Source organism: Coturnix japonica, chromosome 11 (assembly GCF_054131305.1).
Source record: "Coturnix japonica strain WE chromosome 11, WE-NBRP24, whole genome shotgun sequence".
Classification (NCBI taxonomy): domain Eukaryota; kingdom Metazoa; phylum Chordata; class Aves; order Galliformes; family Phasianidae; genus Coturnix; species Coturnix japonica.
Genome location: NC_140673.1, coordinates 24,746,509 through 24,766,377, shown reverse-complemented (window position 1 = coordinate 24,766,377; position 19,869 = coordinate 24,746,509). Strand labels below are relative to the sequence as shown.

The 19,869-nt window shown below is 38.1% G+C and overlaps 1 protein-coding gene across 5 annotated transcripts in view; it reads left to right on the top strand.

Annotated features, from left to right (window-relative positions):
• The window catches only part of USP24 (ubiquitin specific peptidase 24), a 55,322-nt gene that overhangs the window by 20,343 nt on the left and 15,110 nt on the right, over positions 1-19,869 (top strand). For 3 of the 5 annotated variants that reach the window (XR_014932870.1, XM_085511792.1, XM_015870805.3), the window contains exons 13-47: positions 230-337; positions 637-732; positions 829-990; positions 1,832-1,876; positions 2,424-2,531; positions 3,076-3,225; positions 3,513-3,644; positions 4,142-4,253; positions 4,505-4,581; positions 5,463-5,603; positions 5,741-5,794; positions 5,979-6,094; positions 6,737-6,803; positions 6,958-7,068; positions 7,429-7,527; positions 7,605-7,775; positions 8,401-8,486; positions 8,625-8,718; positions 8,978-9,133; positions 10,703-10,800; positions 11,566-11,661; positions 11,816-12,044; positions 12,616-12,775; positions 12,977-13,132; positions 13,672-13,742; positions 14,247-14,407; positions 15,246-15,307; positions 15,874-16,065; positions 16,343-16,460; positions 17,168-17,312; positions 17,732-17,851; positions 18,540-18,665; positions 18,870-18,968; positions 19,186-19,268; positions 19,494-19,635. Coding sequence is in view for 4 of the 5 variants with exons in the window: in XM_085511792.1 (XP_085367918.1) it covers positions 230-337; positions 637-732; positions 829-990; positions 1,832-1,876; positions 2,424-2,531; positions 3,076-3,225; positions 3,513-3,644; positions 4,142-4,253; positions 4,505-4,581; positions 5,463-5,603; positions 5,741-5,794; positions 5,979-6,094; positions 6,737-6,803; positions 6,958-7,068; positions 7,429-7,527; positions 7,605-7,775; positions 8,401-8,486; positions 8,625-8,718; positions 8,978-9,133; positions 10,703-10,800; positions 11,566-11,661; positions 11,816-12,044; positions 12,616-12,775; positions 12,977-13,132; positions 13,672-13,742; positions 14,247-14,407; positions 15,246-15,307; positions 15,874-16,065; positions 16,343-16,460; positions 17,168-17,312; positions 17,732-17,851; positions 18,540-18,665; positions 18,870-18,968; positions 19,186-19,268; positions 19,494-19,635 (4,143 nt within the window). In the remaining variant the exon portion in view is untranslated. The remainder of the gene's footprint in view (positions 1-229; positions 338-636; positions 733-828; positions 991-1,831; positions 1,877-2,423; positions 2,532-3,075; positions 3,226-3,512; positions 3,645-4,141; positions 4,254-4,504; positions 4,582-5,462; positions 5,604-5,740; positions 5,795-5,978; positions 6,095-6,736; positions 6,804-6,957; positions 7,069-7,428; positions 7,528-7,604; positions 7,776-8,400; positions 8,487-8,624; positions 8,719-8,977; positions 9,134-10,702; positions 10,801-11,565; positions 11,662-11,815; positions 12,045-12,615; positions 12,776-12,976; positions 13,133-13,671; positions 13,743-14,246; positions 14,408-15,245; positions 15,308-15,873; positions 16,066-16,342; positions 16,461-17,167; positions 17,313-17,731; positions 17,852-18,539; positions 18,666-18,869; positions 18,969-19,185; positions 19,269-19,493; positions 19,636-19,869) is intronic. The other 2 variants (XM_085511793.1, XM_015870804.3) reach the window with 1 other exon arrangement.

The window sequence follows — 19,869 nt, the reverse complement described above, 5'->3', positions numbered from 1 at the left end:
GCTATTTTTTGCTCCCATTGCTGAACCACAGCAGACTAACTTGTCCCCTTTCCTGCTTTAGATTTGTTTCTGAAGACTTCTAGACCAGTGGAGCAAGGAGCAGAGTCAGTTATTCCTAACATGTGCTTCTAATGTGTCCAAAGCAGCTATCATTTCTCTCTTAACAGTAGAATAATGCTTATATTAAAGATTTTTCTCTATCTCATTCTGTTTTCCTTTCTCTTCCCAGTCAGGACAATCTTCCACTGTGATTGAAAACATACATACCATTATTGCTGCAGCTGCTGTGAAGTTTAGCTCTGATCAGCTCAGCCATTTATTTGTTCTAATTCAAAAGGTAAGTTTTAGCTTGAATTTGCATTCTTGTGGGAGAGATCTGGTTAAAAAATACTTATGCATCCAGCCTACTGAAAGGCAAATGCCTTAAATGTGCTTATATTTTCTGTATAAATGTAAAGTAACATATATTTGTATGTTATTTAGATAAAAAGTTGGCCATAGAACACTTGCAATATTAATTTCTCATTGACCCAGAAGCATGATTGATACCGTACTGCTGGTTGACTATAAGTTGATTATAAGTCCACTATTCATGCATGCTGCTGTAATAGTGAACATTATTTCTTTGCTGTACAGAGCTGGGAAACAGAGAGTGATAGAGTGCGACAGAAGCTGTTGAGCCTGATAGGGCGCATTGGTCGAGAAGCACGGGTGGAGACAACCACTGGAAAGGCATGTGAATGCAATTTCTTTTTCCCTTTATTAGAAATTGGGTTTCTAGTCTGTGCACTTCCTAGGTCTTGGTTAATTTTTTATTTCCTCCACTAGGTTCTGGAGGTGCTTTGGGAGCTGGCTCATCTTCCAACATTACCATGCAGTCTTATCCAGCAGGCCTTGGAGGAACATCTGACAATCCTCAGTGATGCCTATGCAGTGAAAGAGGCAATCAAAAGAAGCTACATCATCAAATGCATAGAGGATATTAAGAGGGTTAGTTTATTGTATTATCTTTTGCAAAATGAGGCATTATCTAGGCTTGTTGTTGAGAAACACCTCTTTTCACCTAATACGGAAGAAGCCATTCTCAGACTGGTCTATGCTAAGGTATTTCCTGGCAGCAGCACACACGTGCATGACTTAATAGACTGCGTACTCTATCTTGCACTGTTCACATAGTAAATAGTTTTCTTAGAGGGTAGGAGAATTCCTGTGAATGTATTTCCTTGTCAGAAATACATCCAAATAAAAGGGCTTGTATTCTTCTTCATCTATTCATTTCATGGTAAATTAGGCTTTTCTGTTCTCAGTGTTTGTAGGGATTTTTAGTTGTTTGGAAAACATAACATGTTGCTTCTTGATATTGATCATTCTTTTTTCTTTTTCTCCTTCCACGTGTTTGAGAATGTAGATACCAACGTTTGGGTTCTTTAGGTTCTAAAAATTTGCAGCTTTTTCTAATCTGATGCTTTCCAACTCCTGCATTTACATTCTGGCAAGGGCCTTAACAGAGGTGCTGCCTGGGGAGCACTAACAGAAAGCTGTACTTATAGGCTGGAAGTGATTGGGGCAAATGTACTTTTAAAGATGTGCTGTATATCATTTGCTTATTCCCCTACATTAGAGGAAATGAAAACACAAACTGGGAGAGGAGGTAATATTAAGGCAGTATTCTCAAATACGTGAGGAAGCCTCACTTAGAGCACTGTTATTGCCAGGTTAGTTTAGTCTCTCTTAGTGAGCAGGTGGTATTGGTCATTGTCAGTATTTAAACCAGATATCGCATCTCTGAATGAAAACCCTCAGTACTGGTTTGTGTGGTCAAACTTTACAGAAAATGAAGCCTCCCAGAAAAGTGATGAGCAGTTCTAACAATGAGGTAGGATCCTTTTTAGGATCTCTTTTAAACTGCAGCCTAAATAGCCTTTGCTTCCTATCACAGGGCTCCTTGCAGCACCAATCAGGCATTTCTTCTCATCTTTTAACCCAACCCTCGGTAGTACTTAAGATTGTTTTTCTGTTATTCTTGCTTTAACAATATGTAATCTCATTTTACTGCGTTGTCCCTTTTAAGCCCTGACAGGCCTGCTTTGTCTCCCATAATTGAAGAAGGTGGTGGTTCCCATTATCTCTCTGGTGCAATTTAATTTGCATGTTCTCTAGCTAGGAGGCATTTTGGGCTTAATAGTGATAGCAAAATGGCATGCAGGTGTATCAAAGGACTCCTTGGAGAAAGTGAAGAATGGTACCTCCTATTTATTTGGAAAGGGACCAGCAAGAAGTACTGAAGCTTTCTGAGATAGTAGTTGCTGTTTTGAAACAGGGGAGTTAATGGAAATCATTATGCTTTAGGAGTCTAAGAGGAAAATTAATCCAATGTTGAGCATGTACACATGTGTAATTCTTTCTACCTTTCTTATCACTAGTCATCCCAGCACAATAATCCTCAGTTTGTTTGGGTGGTACCAGCATTGCGTCAACTCCATGAGATCACGCGTTCTTTTATTAAGCAAACTTACCAAAAACAAGACAAGGTAAGAATAATGTATGCTGAGATAATTTTGAAGCCCTTATTATGTTTGTATGGCTCTACTTCTCTAGAATGTGGAAGTTTGACTTTAGAAAAAGGAAAGAAGAGTTGCTGGTAATGACTGTTTGATACAAGTAGAGATACAGCCTTGTGTGCTGTCCATTTGTGTGCGTCTGTGTATAAATAAAGTCTGTTTGCTATGTCAGGTCTAGTTTATTTTACTTGCAGCTTTATGTAAAATAGTTAACAAGCTCTCTTAAGAGACTGTCAGCTAGTTTGTACTTGTATTGACACAGACTCTTAGAAAACAGACTGAAATACCAGCAAGTCACATGTGCTATTCTGTGGTTAAGTGGGACTTTTGTGTGCGATCTGTAGCATGCCTATTTCAGCATGTGCTGAAAATGGTTAGGTTTTCAATACTTGGAAGGAATACAGCTGACTTCTTCCTATAGAAGGTACATTGCTATAGAAGACCAGACTGCTGAATGTGTGTCAGTTTATGTATTTTCTTGAAAACTGTTCTTCTCTGTTTGTTTTCTGCCAAGAGCATTATTCAAGATCTAAAGAAAAACTTTGAAATAGTGAAGTTGGTGACAGGAAGCTTAATATCGTGCCATCGTTTGGCTGCATCTGTGGCAGGTCCTGGAGGGCTTGTTGGAGCTACATTGGTGGATGGCCGATACACTTACCGGGAGGTACTGAACACTTATTTTATGCTACCTTACATGTTTGAAAACACATGTGTCCAAGCTTGTGCAGCTTTCAGCTTCTCTACTTCAGTCTGAGTGATAATCAAAAATGAAGCATTAAAGCGTGTGTGAAATTAAACATTTCTCATTGCAAAAACACTTCCTAGTTTGCCAGGCTTCGTGAATGATGCTGTTATTTGACAACAAAGTTTGTCAAAAAATAAAAAGAATTCTTATAGTTCTTATTTTGGGAAGAAATACTGAAACTGGAGTTTTTGTTTCCTCTTTCTCAGTATTTGGAAGCACATCTAAAATTTTTGGCATTTTTTCTGCAAGAAGCCACCCTTTATTTGGGCTGGAATCGTGCCAAGGAGATCTGGGAGTGCCTTGTAACTGGCCAGGATGTTTGTGAATTAGATCGAGAGGTAAGAAATTGTCAAAGTTGTTGTCTGCAGTTGTAAAGTGAACCTTAAAGGGTTGTGAACAGCACGTTCATTTGTTGAAACATGCAACTTAAAATAGTGAGCATGCATTATACAATTTGTGTAAGCTAACGTAACCACTGTGAGGTGTTCACTTACAACTAGAATGCTGTCTTAGCTTTAAACTTGACTAGAAGATAAATGTTGGTGAGAAAATTAGTTGCAGGTTTATGGATGCTGGCTTGGAAAATATTGCCTGAAAGCTTGTCTGTAAGTAGTAGGAGACATTTGTTGATATTGGGTTCAAGATGACTTTCAATCTTAAGTACCCCAGTGCTCCAGTACAGCTTGCATATTATGTTCAGAATCTCATTGTAACCTTAGCTCCTGCTGCAGGTCAGAGTTCTGTGTGATGTGTTGCTGTAATATCTGATGTTGTCTTGTACAACAGAGTAAGATTCTTGCAATGACAATAGAGTAAAAATGTCTTCTGTTCACAGATGTGCTTTGAGTGGTTTACCAAAGGACAGCATGACCTAGAGAGTGATGTACAGCAACAGCTCTTCAAAGAGAAAATTCTTAAACTGGAATCATATGAAATTACTATGAATGGTATGAAGTTTGTTGGACATGTTTGGTTTTGATCTGTGTTCCGGCAGTTTGCTTTTTGAGCCTTCAAATTAAACATCGAGCGGCTCTGTCAGTCAGTAAAATAAAAGGGTCTTTTTCTATCATTCTTAGTTTTAATAATTGTAGAAGAAAAGGATTATTGCTTGCATTTGGTATCTTTATTTAAGTAAAATTAAAAGCCTAGAAACGTGGCCTGACCTGACTAAAAAGCTTGCACTGCTTTTCACTTTCAGGTTTTAGTTTATTTAAGACTTTCTTTGAAAATGTGAACCTGTGTGACCATCGACTGAAGAGGCAAGGAACTCAGTTGGTGAGTGTTCTGGCAAGTTCATTCTTGTGTACTGTTTGTGGCATCTTGAGGATGGGAGGTGAGGGAGATTCTTTAGCAGCCATTTGATCATGTTTGTATTAGTATGGAGATGGTCTTTCTAGTGTTAATGTTGTTAAATTCTGAAGCTAAAATATGACAATTAGTATAGGAGGAATTCAGTCATTGTTATCCAGCATCTACAACTTCTCAGAATGCATGAGTGGATTACATGTCTAGTAACAATCCTAAATTCTGGTATTGTTCTCTTTCTTTTGTTTCTCCTTGACAGGGAGGTATTTCCTTTCTTAGTTCTTCTTTATTGGGAGTTTTAGGCATATCATATTCAAATTCTCTTGTTTTCTTTTCAGCAGTTGTTTTTAACTTTATGATCCCTGACTTTATGTCGAATTAATGGTTATATTCAATTACATGTTCAGTAGTTTTCTGTAGGCATTCTAGTTCTTTATCAGAGAGAGATAATAACGCAGGTTGTTCATTTTTCTTTTTTTGTTGGTTGTTTTTTTGCTTAATACCATAGTCAGCTTTGTGGTGCTTTATAATGTGATTAGTTACTACGTTGACCTTTGTGAAACAAATTCCATTATTGATTACATTTCTCAGTGCTTTTGACGTCTTTAATTTTTCAATAGACTTGATTGTGTTCTTTGAAACCTGCTTATTCACCTTTAAAAAAGAAAAAAAATAGTAGGAAAACGTAAGCTTGCAGCTATTTATTTCACTTTCCAAGGTGCAAAAACTTAACAGCATGTTGGAAAAGAAAAATATTGAAGTTAACACAAAAGGTACTTTTCCAGCAGATGGAAAACTTTTGTTCTCGTGTTTTAAGTCAATTTCATGTAAGTCATATTTTACTGTTATAGAGTGTAGAAAAACTGGAATTAATAGGAATGGATTTCATTTGGAAGATTGCAATGGAGTCACCTGATGAAGAAATTGCCAATGAAGCTATTCAACTGATAATAAATTACAGCTATATTAACCTCACTCCTAGACTGAAAAAGGTAATGAATGCTTTAATGTTTGTAGCTATTTGGTACTCTGACTATTAAAATGTATAATTTGTGGAGTTCTGTTAGTTTATCAGTAATTTCTATAGCATTGGTTTAAGTTCTAATTCATCTGTCCTCTCTATCTTCAGGATTCAGTATCACTGCACAAGAAATTCATTGCTGATTGCTACACACGATTGGAGGTAAAAGACGAATAGAATTCTTCTCATGCCTTGATCCTTTTTAGCTTTTTAGCTTAGGGTTAAAGTAACTGGCCATGTTTTTTAGTTTTAAATAAATTATTCCATGGATATTTCCTACTAGCTCTCTGGGATGTATTAATTGTCTATTGAAGCGAGCACTTAAGTACTCTGCATTATATTCTAGGCAGCCAGTTCAGCACTTGGTGGTCCAACGTTAACGCATGCTGTTACAAGAGCTACAAAAATGCTTACAGCAACCGCTATGCCTACAGTAGCAACATCAGTTCAATCTCCCTACAGGTAAACCTGTTTTCAAAATGATAAATCTGATAGTAGATGTTAGTTCCCAGCTACTTCCCCCTTGACTCCAGTTGGTAATTGGGATGGCCAAGATGACTTTGTGTCAGCCAAAAACCTCTTCTTCCATGCACTCCTACTACTGGTAATTCTGTATTCTGCTACAGCATAATTTGTGTTCTGAAAAGATTTTAGCAGTGCCTGAAATGTAAAAAGTAGTAACTAAAAAATATAAGAATAAAAAGACTGAGTCTTCTTAAAAAAGATAAGTCTTCTAAAGTATTGGCTTACAGGTCTTGTTCCTTGTGCAGTGGGATTTCTTGGTTTTTGTTTCTTTTTTGGTGGTATTTTTGGCTTTTTTTTTCTTTAGGGGAGAGATGTATCTTCATTCTTCCGCTTAATTTATGCATACGTAAATTTGTATGGCTTAAATATATGAACACGGGGGTGGAGAGCTCTAGAAACATGAAGCTTCTGCAGTTCAGTGTAATGCAAAATTTTTGACCTGTTTTCCTAATTCATTTTGACTGAAATATTCCTGATTTTAAGGAGCTGCATTTAAAAACAGCTGATTCAGGACTGCTACACATGGGCTTGGGAAAATTAACCCGAGACAAGCAACTGACTTTGGATTTTTATCCCTAGGTCTACTAAACTTGTAATAATCGAGAGACTGCTGTTACTGGCAGAGCGTTATGTAATAACAATAGAGGTAAGATGTGTTCTTAGCCTTGCCTAGTAAAAAGTTCCTTAAAAATAGTAGAAGCAGTTTAAACCCATGTAGCTCTAGTAACTTAGCTCTGTGCCATCATAAAAATATATTGTACACAAGAGTGGTATTTACCATTGTCCTTCTCTTCCAACAGGACCTTTATTCTGTGCCCCGAACTATTCTACCTCATGGTGCCTCTTTTCATGGACATCTTTTAACTCTTAATGTTACATATGAATCTACCAAAGATACCTTCACCATAGAGGTATGTATGCACGGGTTGCGTGTCATGCCTTGTTGATTACATGGTTGGTTGGAGAGTCTTTCTGATACCTGGTCTTAACATGGGAAGCGTTTTTAAGGACTACAGTCAGCTTGAAAAATCTATTTGAAAATGCTGAGAGTGTGCATAAGGCTATTGCAGAGTGAGGAAAGTTGTTTGCTTGCTGTCAGTGAAAGAGCATTTCTCATGCTGTCCTTATCTCTCATCAGTCCTTTTTGTACCTTAATACCTTTAACGCTCTATGCAGGGAAGCAGGAAAATTTAAAGGAAGATTTTTCTTTTCTAGTGGGATTTATTACATGAGCACACTTTAGTAAACCAGTGTCTTTTTTACTTTTACAGGCTCATAGCAATGAAACTGTAGGGAGCATCAGGTGGAAGATAGCAAAGATGCTGAATTCTCCTGTAGATAACATACAGATATTTGCCAATGACAGCCTGGTATGTTAACTAGAACTTTTATTCTTTATAACATTGAATCTCTCTTTCAGAACTTAATTATAAATGTATTCTTGCAGCTAACAGTAAATAAAGATCAGAAATTACTCCACCAATTGGGCTTCTCCGATGAACAAGTCCTTACAGTGAAAACATCAGGCAGTGGGACACCTTCAGGGAGTTCGGCTGATTCCTCAACCAGTTCCAGCAACAGCAGCAGTGTGTTTAGTTCATCCTATGCAATGGAACAGGTACAGCCTATAATAGCCTGAAAGCTTCCCTTAGGTTTGGGGGGAGTGGGGAGTGAAGCAGCAGCAGGTGTAGTACACAGCTGGGGTGGTGGAATGGGTGCAGTGAGCTGGGGCAGCAGCTGTTCATATCAGCTTGAGTATCCAGTCCTGAGTAGCCTGGGTTTCCTCTCAAGAATTGAAACAAACCATTTAAGTACATCTGTGCTCTTAAGCACATGTGAATTGGTCTTCAGAAAAACAGTTTTGTCACTTAGTGTAGCCTGTTGGTGCTTGTTTTCACTACAAATCTGTCATTAAATCTTATAATTTTGAAGCTACATACTTGGATTTCCAGACTTATGCTGTTAGTAAACCTGTAGTGCGAAAGTAAACTCAGAAGTATCAACTAACATGTTCAGTCTTCATTATGTGTGCATGTTAAATAATAGTTGACATCACAACTTAGTTATTATAAAGGAAATGATATTATGGCAAAATTCAGTTGTTGTTTCAGTTGAGAAAGTAGATGGAACTTCACTTGGCCAGGTTGGCATTTATGTTGCTTACCTCAATTAAGAGATTTATTAAATTACATAGAACAGAGTTGGGACAAAAAAAACTAATTGTGTTTCTGCTTAATTCTCAGGAGAAATCCCTCCCTGGAGTAGTGATGGCTCTTGTGTGTAACGTGTTTGATATGCTTTACCAGCTTGCCAATTTAGAGGAGCCAAGGTAAGCAAGTTATTAAATATTGCAGAAATGCTTGTTGCAAATTTCAACTAGTTGCTTATTTTACAGTGTATGGGCACCTACCTGGCCACAGTATGGCTGCACCTTCCTTTGCCTAAATAATTTCTGGTAACTTTTCAGAATAACACTGCGAGTGAGAAAACTTCTGCTCTTAATTCCCACTGACCCGGCTATTCAGGAAGCTCTTGATCAGCTTGATTCCCTGGGAAGGAAGGTATGTATTGAGCAGTAACTAGTCTCGGAAAGCTTAACAGAAAGGGTTTTACTAGTAGTTTTCTTTAACTGTATTTAAGATGACAGTTTGTGACAGGCTTGAAACTCTACTACAAAACAGTACTCGTCTTAAGGATTAGTGACGTATTTCTGAGCAGTTGAGGGAAGCAGGTTATTACAGGGATTATGTGAGATGTATTGGCAATTGCAACAAAATGCAGTAGTCTAAAAATATATCCTCTGTGGCATATTCCTCCTAGAAAACGCTGCTATCAGAATCAAGTTCTCAGTCTTCAAAATCCCCATCCTTGTCTTCAAAACACCAACATCAGCCCAGTGCTAGTTCAATACTGGAAAGTCTGTTCAGATCTTTTGCTCCAGGCATGTCTACCTTCAGAGTACTCTACAATTTAGAGGTAAGAAAACAAATTTATTTCCTTAACTCGTGTTTCCAAGTGCTGAGGCTTTTACCCAGGAGCTTCTGGTCTGTTTCAGCTGTGTGTGTGAAGTGATTGGAATACATATAATTTTTTTTTAACCCCAAATATTCTCCTGAGTAATTTCTTTATTCAGAACTCAAAACACTGGGTTGGACCCTGTAAAAAAGGTTCTTCCTGTGTGGTCAGTGCATGGATTTTTAAAGAGCGTAAGAGAGTTCATGTGGTGGTGGTGTTACTACACATTGAAGCATGCTGGACAGTTTGTAGTTCTGCTCTCAGATCCCACTCTTAATAAGGACTTACTCCAAATGCTGTCTGAACAATATGAAGTTGCAGGATTGGTTGCCTGCAGCTTCAAATACAGTAAACAAGTTACTGTTGTGTCATTTTCAGTGTATTCTAAGGTGGTTGTAGGAATCTTTTAGTAGTTGCTTTTCTTTGCATTTCTGCAGTGTTGGCATTCACTTGTCTTCCCACACTCTGATATCTCCATGCAGTGTTAGGATTTCCCCCTTTTCTGTCCAACTGGAATGAAAGATATTAGTATCTCTGAAATACACTGACAAGTTTTACAACCAAAAGCAGATGTCTTAACATATCACAGCAAGGATTACCTTGTTGAACTGTAGTTTGTATTACAGTATGACAACATGGCCATCTACTTCTTTTATTACATGCTTTCATTACTTTATCTGATATAAATTGCCTGGTTTTCTGGCAGTGGGTAAGTAGTAGTAAACTGGATTAGATGTGTTGATTTTTACAAGTGGACTTACGCCTCAAATCTGATCAAGCCAACTAGAAACTGAGTTTAGACAGAAAAAGGTAGCATGATGTTTTATTACCCCAGCTGCCAAAATTATGGGAACCAGTCCGGAAAATAAACACCACAAATTTTAGAGCATGTGAAAGAGATGAAAATGTTCAAGATGTTCAGGGTTGTATGCAGTGTTGTAATAAGATTTTATAACTGGAATTCTGTAAGCTGTTGCTTCTGTCCAGTGAGTATGGATTACAAACATGCGTGAAGTCTGACCCACAGACACTGCAGAATTCCTTATGGCAGCATTTCTGCATGTAATGGTGTTTTGTGGAGCTTAGTGCTGGTGTTGTAGAATTACCTGGACCATTTGGAAAAAAAAATAGAATTATAGTACAGTTATGTTTCAGAAGACGTGAGATAAGTAATCCATCTGTAGGATGTTTTATGGGATGCTGAAAATCTACAAAGGAAAAGGATTTGTGTTCTTAAAGGGCTATTTCTGAGTCTGAAGACACATTTCATGTGCTAGAGTGTGCACTTCATCCCTTTACTCATCATCCCTTTAAACAGCAGTGAAGGGAAAAGTGCCCTTTGGTACAGGATGAATATCTGTAATAGATATTGTTGTCCTGGATATTTTTAGTCTGATATATCTTAGCAAAGTAGAGCTTCATGTAGCTGTGTTGTTAATTTCTTCTCTTTTTTGTAGAGTTTTTTCTATTTTACTTTTGATCTTCACAGTAAAAGAATACTAACATTAATGTGCGGATGCTTTATTTTAGGTACTGAGCTCCAAGCTGATGCCAACTGCAGATGATGAAATGGCAAGAAACTGTGCTAAGTCCTTCTGTGAGAATTTTCTCAGAGCAGGAGGTTTGAGGTTAGATTTCAAAATCTTGACTCCATTTGCAACACTTCACGTAGATAGCATTTCTGTGTGGTTCTGCTTTCTGTGATGCAGCACAATAGTAAAGCTTTAAACTTCTTTTCCAGAGGAAAAGTCCATCCAAAGCTATTCTCTCATTAGTGAGCACCTGGAAAGGTAGCTGTAGCTACCATTGTATTGTAATGGAGTGTATGTTGTTAAACCCCAAAATAAAGGTAGGCACAGATAAGCTTGTAAATCATAGCTTATACTGAAGTAGTTGATGTTTGTATAGTTACTATTTAATTATTTTGGTTCAAATGCACAAGTCTGTTCTTTACACACAGTGTCTTTCACAGACACCAGCAGACAGTTTTTAGCTGTCAAAGGGTAGACTGTGCATTGAGAACAATTGAATTTAACCATCTCCAAAATCCAGACCATTCAGATGGGTTAGGATACAGTGTAAGTAGATTGGAAGACCTAGCACTACCACTTCTATTTGATAAACTTGACACAAGTACATGTTGTTTTTAAGTCATTTTTGCACCCCAGCCCCTATGGGTCCTGAAGTTCACCAATGGGAACAGAAATCTCCAGTCTGTAAATGCCAGAGAGGAAAATGGGGATGTTAGTCTCCAAAGGTGCCCAAATGGCAGTTTTAATTAGTGTTCAGCTGACTGAAGAGGAGGAGGGAAAGGATGGAGATAAATTAATTGCAGTGCTCTCCTAATGTAAAATACTTCAAAACCAAACCTGTGTTATTGATTTCTTTTTAAGTTTGGTGGTGAATGTGATGCAGAGGGATTCCATCCCATCAGAAGTAGACTATGAAACCAGACAGGGGGTCTATTCCATCTGCCTGCAACTTGCAAGGTATGTGATTTCTGTGCATTAGATAGTGCATCTTTCTTGGCTTTTGGTGGGTGGCTTGCCATGTTTAAGATAAACTGGTACTCTGAGTTTTTTTTTCACTCATTTGCTATAAGCATTGAAAAATAAACTTGATGTTTCTGCTCTGTAACTGTAGGTTCCTGCTTGTTGGCCAGACAATGCCTACCTTACTGGATGAAGATTTTATTAAAGATGGAGTAGAAGCGTTGTCCTCACGCCCCTTCCGTAATGTCAGCCGACAAGCAAGTAGGCAGATGTCCATTTGTGGAACACCTGAGAAGTCATCCTACAGACAGCTCTCTGTGTCTGATAGATCCTCCATCAGAGTAGAAGAAATCATACCAGCAGCAAGAGTTGCCATACAAGTAAGAAAGTGTTTGATAACTTATGGTGGTATAGCAGTGGGCTTTTCAGTGACAGCTGTAGGTTGGCGGTAAAAGGGAAACTTTCTTTTTTATATATTTTCAAGAGACAGACGTTTTTCCCTCTATAGAAGGAAAATTACATCAGTATGATTTGTCTGAGATTGATTATTTACTGAAACGTAACCTGACAAAGCTCAAACCATTTGAAAGTCATATCTGATTAAAAGGAACTCCATAGTTATTGTAGTGATTTATACTATCTTACGTTCTTAGCCAATGCTTTCCAATTTGGTATGAATGAAATTAACATGGTTAAATTAATAATTGCAGATAGGGTAAAGGGTATGTGAGATGGAGAATTTAAAAACAAATTACTTTCTGTATAGTGGGCAATAGTAATCTCCCCTTCTCTGGCATAAAAAAAGACAGAAGTATCTTTGAACCTATTTAGAGGAGAGGAAAAGAAAATCAAATGGGTATTTGAGCTGATCCAGAAGATACGTTCCTCTCATCTCGGTGATTAACAAAGGCTGAAGATCACAAAAGTAACTGCTGTTTCTTGTTCCTTCAGACCATGGAGGTGAATGATTTCACTTCCACAGTGGCTTGCTTCATGCGACTCTCTTGGGCTGCTGCTGCAGGACGACTGGACCTTGTAGGAAGCAGTCAGCCAATAAAAGAAAACAACACTTTATTTCCTGCAGGGATTCGAAACAGACTTAGCAGCTCAGGTAAGATGTTACCTAAGTAAGGTAAGAAGTTATTGGTTTACTCGTAATTGAACTATAGAGAAACTTTATGTTAAATTAATTCAATTAATGAAATCTGAGAAAAATGCTGTACGTTGCATTCATGAGAACTGACCGAAAGCTGTGAAAATATCTGAAAAACGAACGCAGTGGATTATAGAATGTCTTCATTTCTTAATGCAGGAAGTAATTGCAGCTCAGGAAGTGAAGGAGAGCCAACCGCACTGCATGCTGGTATCTGTGTGAGACAACAGTCTGTATCTACCAAAGATGCTCTGATTGCTGGAGAAGCCTTGTCTCTTTTAGTAACCTGCCTTCAGCTACGCAGTCAGCAGCTAGGTATGAAATAAAATTGGATTGCTCACTATTTGGAATGTAAAATATTAGTTGAGACAGCCCAAGTGAGAAATACACCATTTCATTCTTAAAAAGCAGTTGTGTTTTTTGGTATTTTGCTTTTTCTATTTCCTTTTTCCAGAGGACTAAACAATAGGTGGTATGAAACAAGGCGCATCGTGCTGTGCCTTAGTGAAATTCATTGGGAAAGTTAATGTAATGACAGTATATAAATATTTGCACTGGCCTTGATGTAAGGAGTTCTGCACGTGCCGCTGTTTGCATAGCTAATGTTTAGTACTTGAACCTTTGTGTACAAGAACTGTAAAGCCTGGAAGTGAGAGAAGGAAAATGCTGTTAGGAGGTAGTGCCACTCTATGGTGAGGGAAGGAAATGAAGATACATACAAATACCTGCTACTGCTTTTTGGTGTTACAGGAGGGAAGGAACTCTCAGTCCTGTGGTATTTTAACATAAGACTGTAATTAACCGGTTTTCAACAGTTATTTTAGAAAACATGGCCTGGTATTGTTCTGTTCTAGGATCTTTTTACAATTTGCCTTGTGTTGCTGATTTCATTATCGACATACTGCTTGGATCACCAAGTGCTGAGGTGAGCCTCCTCCTTTGTCTGAAAGCTTCTTAAATGTTTCAGTGAAATTTGTATACTTTGTTCATTTAATGTAGTCGAGAGGTAACATTACATTACTACTATTTGAACATTTTTACATATGGATAAATAACCTGCCTGTAATTATTTTTTTTATTTAACATTATTACATTATTATGGGTATTCCAAAGTTCAGAGGCTTTTTTTCTTTCAAGCTGTGCTTATTTCCTTTCATTGCATCCCGTGTATTTTTTATGAAGTTATTGCATCTTTCACCCCCTTAGACAGTCTGTGCTTAATAAGGCATCAGAGCTTTAAGCAGAGGAGTGAAAGTGGATTATTGAGTCCCTGTAAACAGCGAAGCCCTGACTGCTGGATGTGGAGCTCATGCTTTCATTACCGCAGGATTTTCAAAGTCTTTTTTTGTTAGATTTGTAACCAAAGAGAAGTTTGCATTTTTGGCAATCTTTGAGTAAGGTCTGGTGCCTGACAACAGTGCTGTTTCAGATTCGTCGTGTTGCTTGTGACCAGTTGTACACCCTTAGTCAAACTGACACGTCAACTCATCCAGATGTACAGAAGCCAAACCAATTTCTCCTGAGCGTTATCCTTGGTGCCCAGCTGCCTCTTTGGTCACCAACCAGCATCATGAGAGGAATTAATCAGAGGTGAGTCATATGCATGTTGGCTGAGAAAGGAAACTTATCGTGTTTTTACATTAGTAGTGCCACGGAATCTCCAAGCTGTAATTGATTTGAACTGTCTTTTGGTATTTCTGTGGAAAGTAGACATCCTTGTCATGCTCCAGGAAGTCTGGGAAATAGGAAAATTCAGCTTTACTTTCCTCTAGTTTAATAAGATAGAACTCTTCCTCTGTGAACTCTTGAAGTCTGGCTTATTTGACTTCTGAGAAGATCTAATTGTGAAGTAGGCCTGCTCTTACCAGGATGTTCTTATGGTAGTCAAAACCAGACTGGAGTTCCACCATCAGGTGTAGAGGTGATGGGATGTATGACAGAAGCATTGGATTTATTTGACAGTATTCCACAGATCCAGAACAGAAATTGAAACAGAATGCCCCAGCCCTTTTAGTGATGCCTGAAGCAAAGATCTCACCTGTTTTCTTGCTGCTTATGTTAATCATTACAGCTGTAAAGACTAAAGTGTCAGTCGTGTTGACTTGTCTCTGACTGGACAAATGCTGAATATAACAATAACTTTGAAAAGTAATTTCTAGAGGAATCTGAATGAAGAAGTAGCTGAGAATCTAAAATTTGGTGTTATTTGGTATGTTGTGAAGAGAGGGATGAAAGCAAGACTAAATGTCCAAGAAGTTCAGAAGCAATTTGTTAAAGCTGTAGTGTGCATGCAATGAAGCGTACCTAAATATCTACAGTGTTTTTGGTTAGAAGGACGGTGCATGAGGGCCTTAAAGTTAACTGCATAGAAAAAAAGAGTTTCTAATTTGAATTTTAAAACCTTTCTTCTGTTTTGTAACTTGTCTAGACTTTTGTCCCAGTGTACCGAGTATTTTGATCTGAGATGTCAGTTATTGGATGACCTCACTTGTAAGTATGTTTACATTGCATGCATGTCATTCTGCTTGCAACTTCCAAATGAGCCCTCCTTCTGTAGGTGAGATGTAGAATGTAGACTTCATGAGGAGGTTGTTCCACCATTAACTTGATGTGCTGGCCATTCTGTGTTGTTAATGCCTGATATAGACCATCCTTGGTCTTTTAACTGCAAGGCATCTTAATTCCAGGTCTTATTGTTTTTACAGCACCTAGGTAGGAGTTTGTGCATGAAGTTACCTGTCTGTGTTTGAAATTGCTGATCATGACGATGTGTGTGTTGGACTGTTTTACACATGACTAGATGCTGTTCTTGCTCAGAGAAGAATCTGTCTTCTAGGTTTCTGTATACTATTTTTTCATTAAGTAAAGCACAAAATGTGTAAGTGACAGATAGTAAGTTCCAATGCTGTGATCTTTCCAATAAACTGCTTCACGTATTGCCTCCTGTTAAAGGGGCATGTGGCATTGTCATAACATAAATTAATCACTAAACTGTTTGAAGTTCTTTGTGTTTAAATTCTACAAACTTATGGCAGGGGGGTTCTTTTGTCTTGTAGCATCAGAAATGGAACAGCTGAAGATAAGCCCAGCTGCCATGTTAGAAGATGAGATTACCTGGCTAGAAAACTTTGAGCCCAACCGCACAGCTGAGTGTGAGACAAGTGAAGCTGATAACATCCTATTAGCAGGACACTTGAGGCTCATCAAGACTCTCCTTTCACTCTGTGGGGCAGAGAAGGAAATGGTTGGTAAGTATTCCTTTTTCTTCTCAAGGTTGCTGGACTAGTGTATGGTTGTACAGCACTGAACAAGGAAAATGGTTTAATCAGTAGGAAGTACCTGTGAAGACGATGGAAGTGGCAGAGCTGAAGGAGTAGTAGTATTGTCATTATATTTATTATACTTGTAACTTCTGGTAAATCATTTAGATACAGTTTTGTTGATGTGGTCGTATTAAGTGACCTTAATGGACTTCCTGACATTTGCAATAATGTGTTTAACAGTGGATATGGGTTTGTGTTACAGGTTCGTCTTTGATTAAGCCATTGTTGGATGACTTCCTCTTCCGAGCATCCAGGATTATTCTGAACAGTCATTCTCCTGCAGGCAGTGCTGCAATCAGTCAGCAGGACTTCCATCCAAAGTAAAAACTGCTTTTTCATTAATGTTGGGTTTTGTCCAAGTGCTGTTCATGATTGCAAATGTCAACCACTCTGAGGCTACAGATACAAGAAATTCATACTGATGTTGGAGTCTTTCTTTAGAGTGTAGCTTTCCAATTTATACATTTCCTATTTTTTTTGTCCAAATAGTGTCTTTGTAAGTTCCTTTTGAAGAATTTTTGTATGTTCTTTTGTGTGACCTAAAATATTCACTGTTCTGTACTTCCCAAAGGCTGTGCTTTGCTTGTTAAATCAATGAAAGATCAATGTGCTGCAAGCACAACTGCGTGCTGATTTCATGAAGCCAAAGAGGCTCCTTTTGTCCACCTTCACTTGGGAATTGGTTAAGTTGGAGAACAAGCAGGAAACTCTACGAGCCCCTTTTTAAAAGAGGATCTCAGAAATTCCTTTAACTCTTCTTTTTCCTTTGGAATAACTGTTTATAAAAGCCTAGTGCTGAGCAAGTCTCCTGGTACCAAAGATATTCTGAGCCACTACAGGCTATATTATCTGATTGCTTTCCATCCAAGAAAAAAAAATACCACTTTTACAGTATCTCAGGATTTTTTTTAGCATTTAAACTAGTTCTTTTGAGCAATTGCCTCTTGTTCCAAGTAATGTGGTTTTCTAGAATTAGAAATAATTGAGTCATCTACAAAATAATTCTCAATTGTGGTTTTCTTTTTAGGTGCAGTACAGCAGATAGCCGACTAGCTGCCTATGAAGTGTTGGTAATGCTGGCTGATAGCTCACCTTCCAATCTTCAGCTTATTACGAAAGAGCTGCTTTCTATGCATCATCAATGTGACCCAGCTCTTACCAAGGAGTTTGATGTAAGCAAATAGCCTTTTCTTCATTTGTGTTCCTGTGGTTTGGTTAACTGCTTCATTCATTAGATTTCCATAGTCTTCAATTTGAAATGACAAGAAAGCAGACAAGTAAATTAAGATCCATTTGAACCAAATGCTCTGAGTCTTTGTCAATTATCTGGATAAGGAAAAAGCATTGCCTAACTACCGATCTATAGATGTTTTTGGCTGTTCCTTAAGTTTTCTGCTAAGTATTAGTCATATAAATGAACAAATATAGCTCTTGTGATGTTTCAGAATTGATATTCCTGGTTTTCCATGAAATTGCTTTTGACAGCTCATGTAAAGGTGATTATAAGAGCTGTAACTTTTTTTTTTTTTTTTTTTTTTGGAGTTTCATGTATTCCATAATTTACTGGGACAAAAAATGTTTCTCATTTCAGTATCTTCCACCAGTGGATAGTCGCTCCATTTCAGGATTTGTGGGACTAAAGAATGGTGGTGCTACTTGTTATATGAATGCTGTCTTCCAGCAGCTGTATATGCAGCCTGGTCTCCCAGAGGTAATTGGTTCAATTATCAAGGTCATCTTCTCAGAATCTTCAGCATCTTTATCAATGACATAGAAGATGGAATTGAGTGCACCTTCAGCAAGTTTGCAGATGACACAAAGTTGAGCGGTGCAATCAATACATTAGAAGGAAGGGAAGCCATCCAGAGGGACCTTGGCAGGCTGGGGAAGTGGGCCCATGAGAACCTCATGAGATTCAACAAAGTCAAGTGCAGGGTGTTGCTAGGGCAATCCCAGGTATTCATATGGACTGGGGGAAGAAATCCTAAAGAGCAGCACCCCAAGACAAGGTCTTGGGGATCCTGATGGACGAGAAGCTGAACATAAGCCAGCAGTGTGCGCTTGCAACCCAGAATGCTAACTGTGTTCTGGGCTGCTTTAAAAAAGGAGTGGCCAGCAGGGAGAGGGAGGTGATTGTCCCCCTCTACTCAGCTGTTGTGAGGCTCCATCTGGAGTACTGTGTCTGGGCCTGGGGCCCCAAGCACAAGAAAGATATAGAGCTCTTGGAACAGGTCTAGAAGAGGCCACTAAAATGATCTGATGGCTGGAGCACCTCTGCTGTGAGGAAAGGTTGAGGGAACTGGGCTTGTTTAGCTTAGAGAAGGCTCCAGGGAACCTCATTCTGGCCTTCCAGTACCTCTAACCTTATTAAGTTAGTACTTACTGTGTTTTTTTCCTAGGCTCTGCTTTCCATTGATGATGATACCGACAACCCAGATGACAATGTGTTCTATCAAGTTCAGTCTCTTTTTGGTCACTTGATGGAGAGCAAACTGCAGTATTATGTACCTGAGAACTTTTGGAAGGTATTTTTTCTCTTTGCTCTCCTACTTAATGAGAAGTCACTTATTCAGTGCTTTCTCATTGCAGAAGTTCTAGGGATTAAGTTTTACCTCAAAAATTCAGAATGTGTAAATATAACATTTAAATTTTAAAAAAAAAAAAAAAAAGACTTGAGTAATATTTATGTGGAACAACCGCCTCTTTAAATATGTGTGTGCTTTGTGTAGATCTTCAAGATGTGGAATAAGGAACTCTATGTTCGAGAGCAACAGGATGCTTACGAGTTCTTTACCAGTCTTATAGATCAAATGGATGAGTACCTCAAGGTAAAAACTTCAGGGTTTTTTTTTCCTTGTATACATTCATGTTTTTGATACCTTTTCTCTGTTTTGTTTTTGTTTTTTTTCTTGGAAAAGAAGGCAGAGAACCAATGCATTATTTTACAATCTAAGTAGCATCTGGGAGTGTAAATTTCATGTTGTGTACTTGGTCTTTCACTCTGCCAGTATATACAACTGATGTCTAACTTTACATCTCTAACAGAAAATAGGAAGAGACCAAATATTTAAGAATACTTTTCAAGGTATCTTTTCTGATCAGAAGATCTGCAAGGACTGTCCTCACAGGTAATGTTAAATTCATTGTGTTAGATATCAGCTGTCGGAACTGTTAAAATACGTAGGTCAAAACACCACTAAAAGGTGGGCTAACATTCCATTGACTGTAAATTTCATAGCTGTTGGTAGTTATGGGGCAAACATAATATCAATTATTAAGCACGTGTCTTGTTAACGCAAGTTGAATAGGTTCTACTCTGTCAATGTATTTACCATTTTTCCTCTTGAATTTAGGTATGAGCGAGAGGAAGCCTTCATGGCTCTCAACTTAGGTGTGACTTCATGTCAAAGTTTGGAAATATCATTGGATCAGTTTGTTAGGGGAGAAGTTCTGGAAGGAAGTAATGCATACTACTGTGAAAAATGCAAAGAAAAGGTATTGTTCTTAATGTCTGTGAAAGAATATTCAGCTGTGGTTTGTTTTTCATAAGTGTTATGTGTTCATGTGAAGCCATACTTAAATTTTGCTTACTCTTTCATGATCAAAATGTTAAATCCATAGACAAATGCAGGTGGGGATCTGCATTTCCTGTAACTTGTACTGTGAACTGAACATTCAGAGGGATGGCAGAACAGTAGAATGTTTTGTAACACAGCAGTCTACTGCACA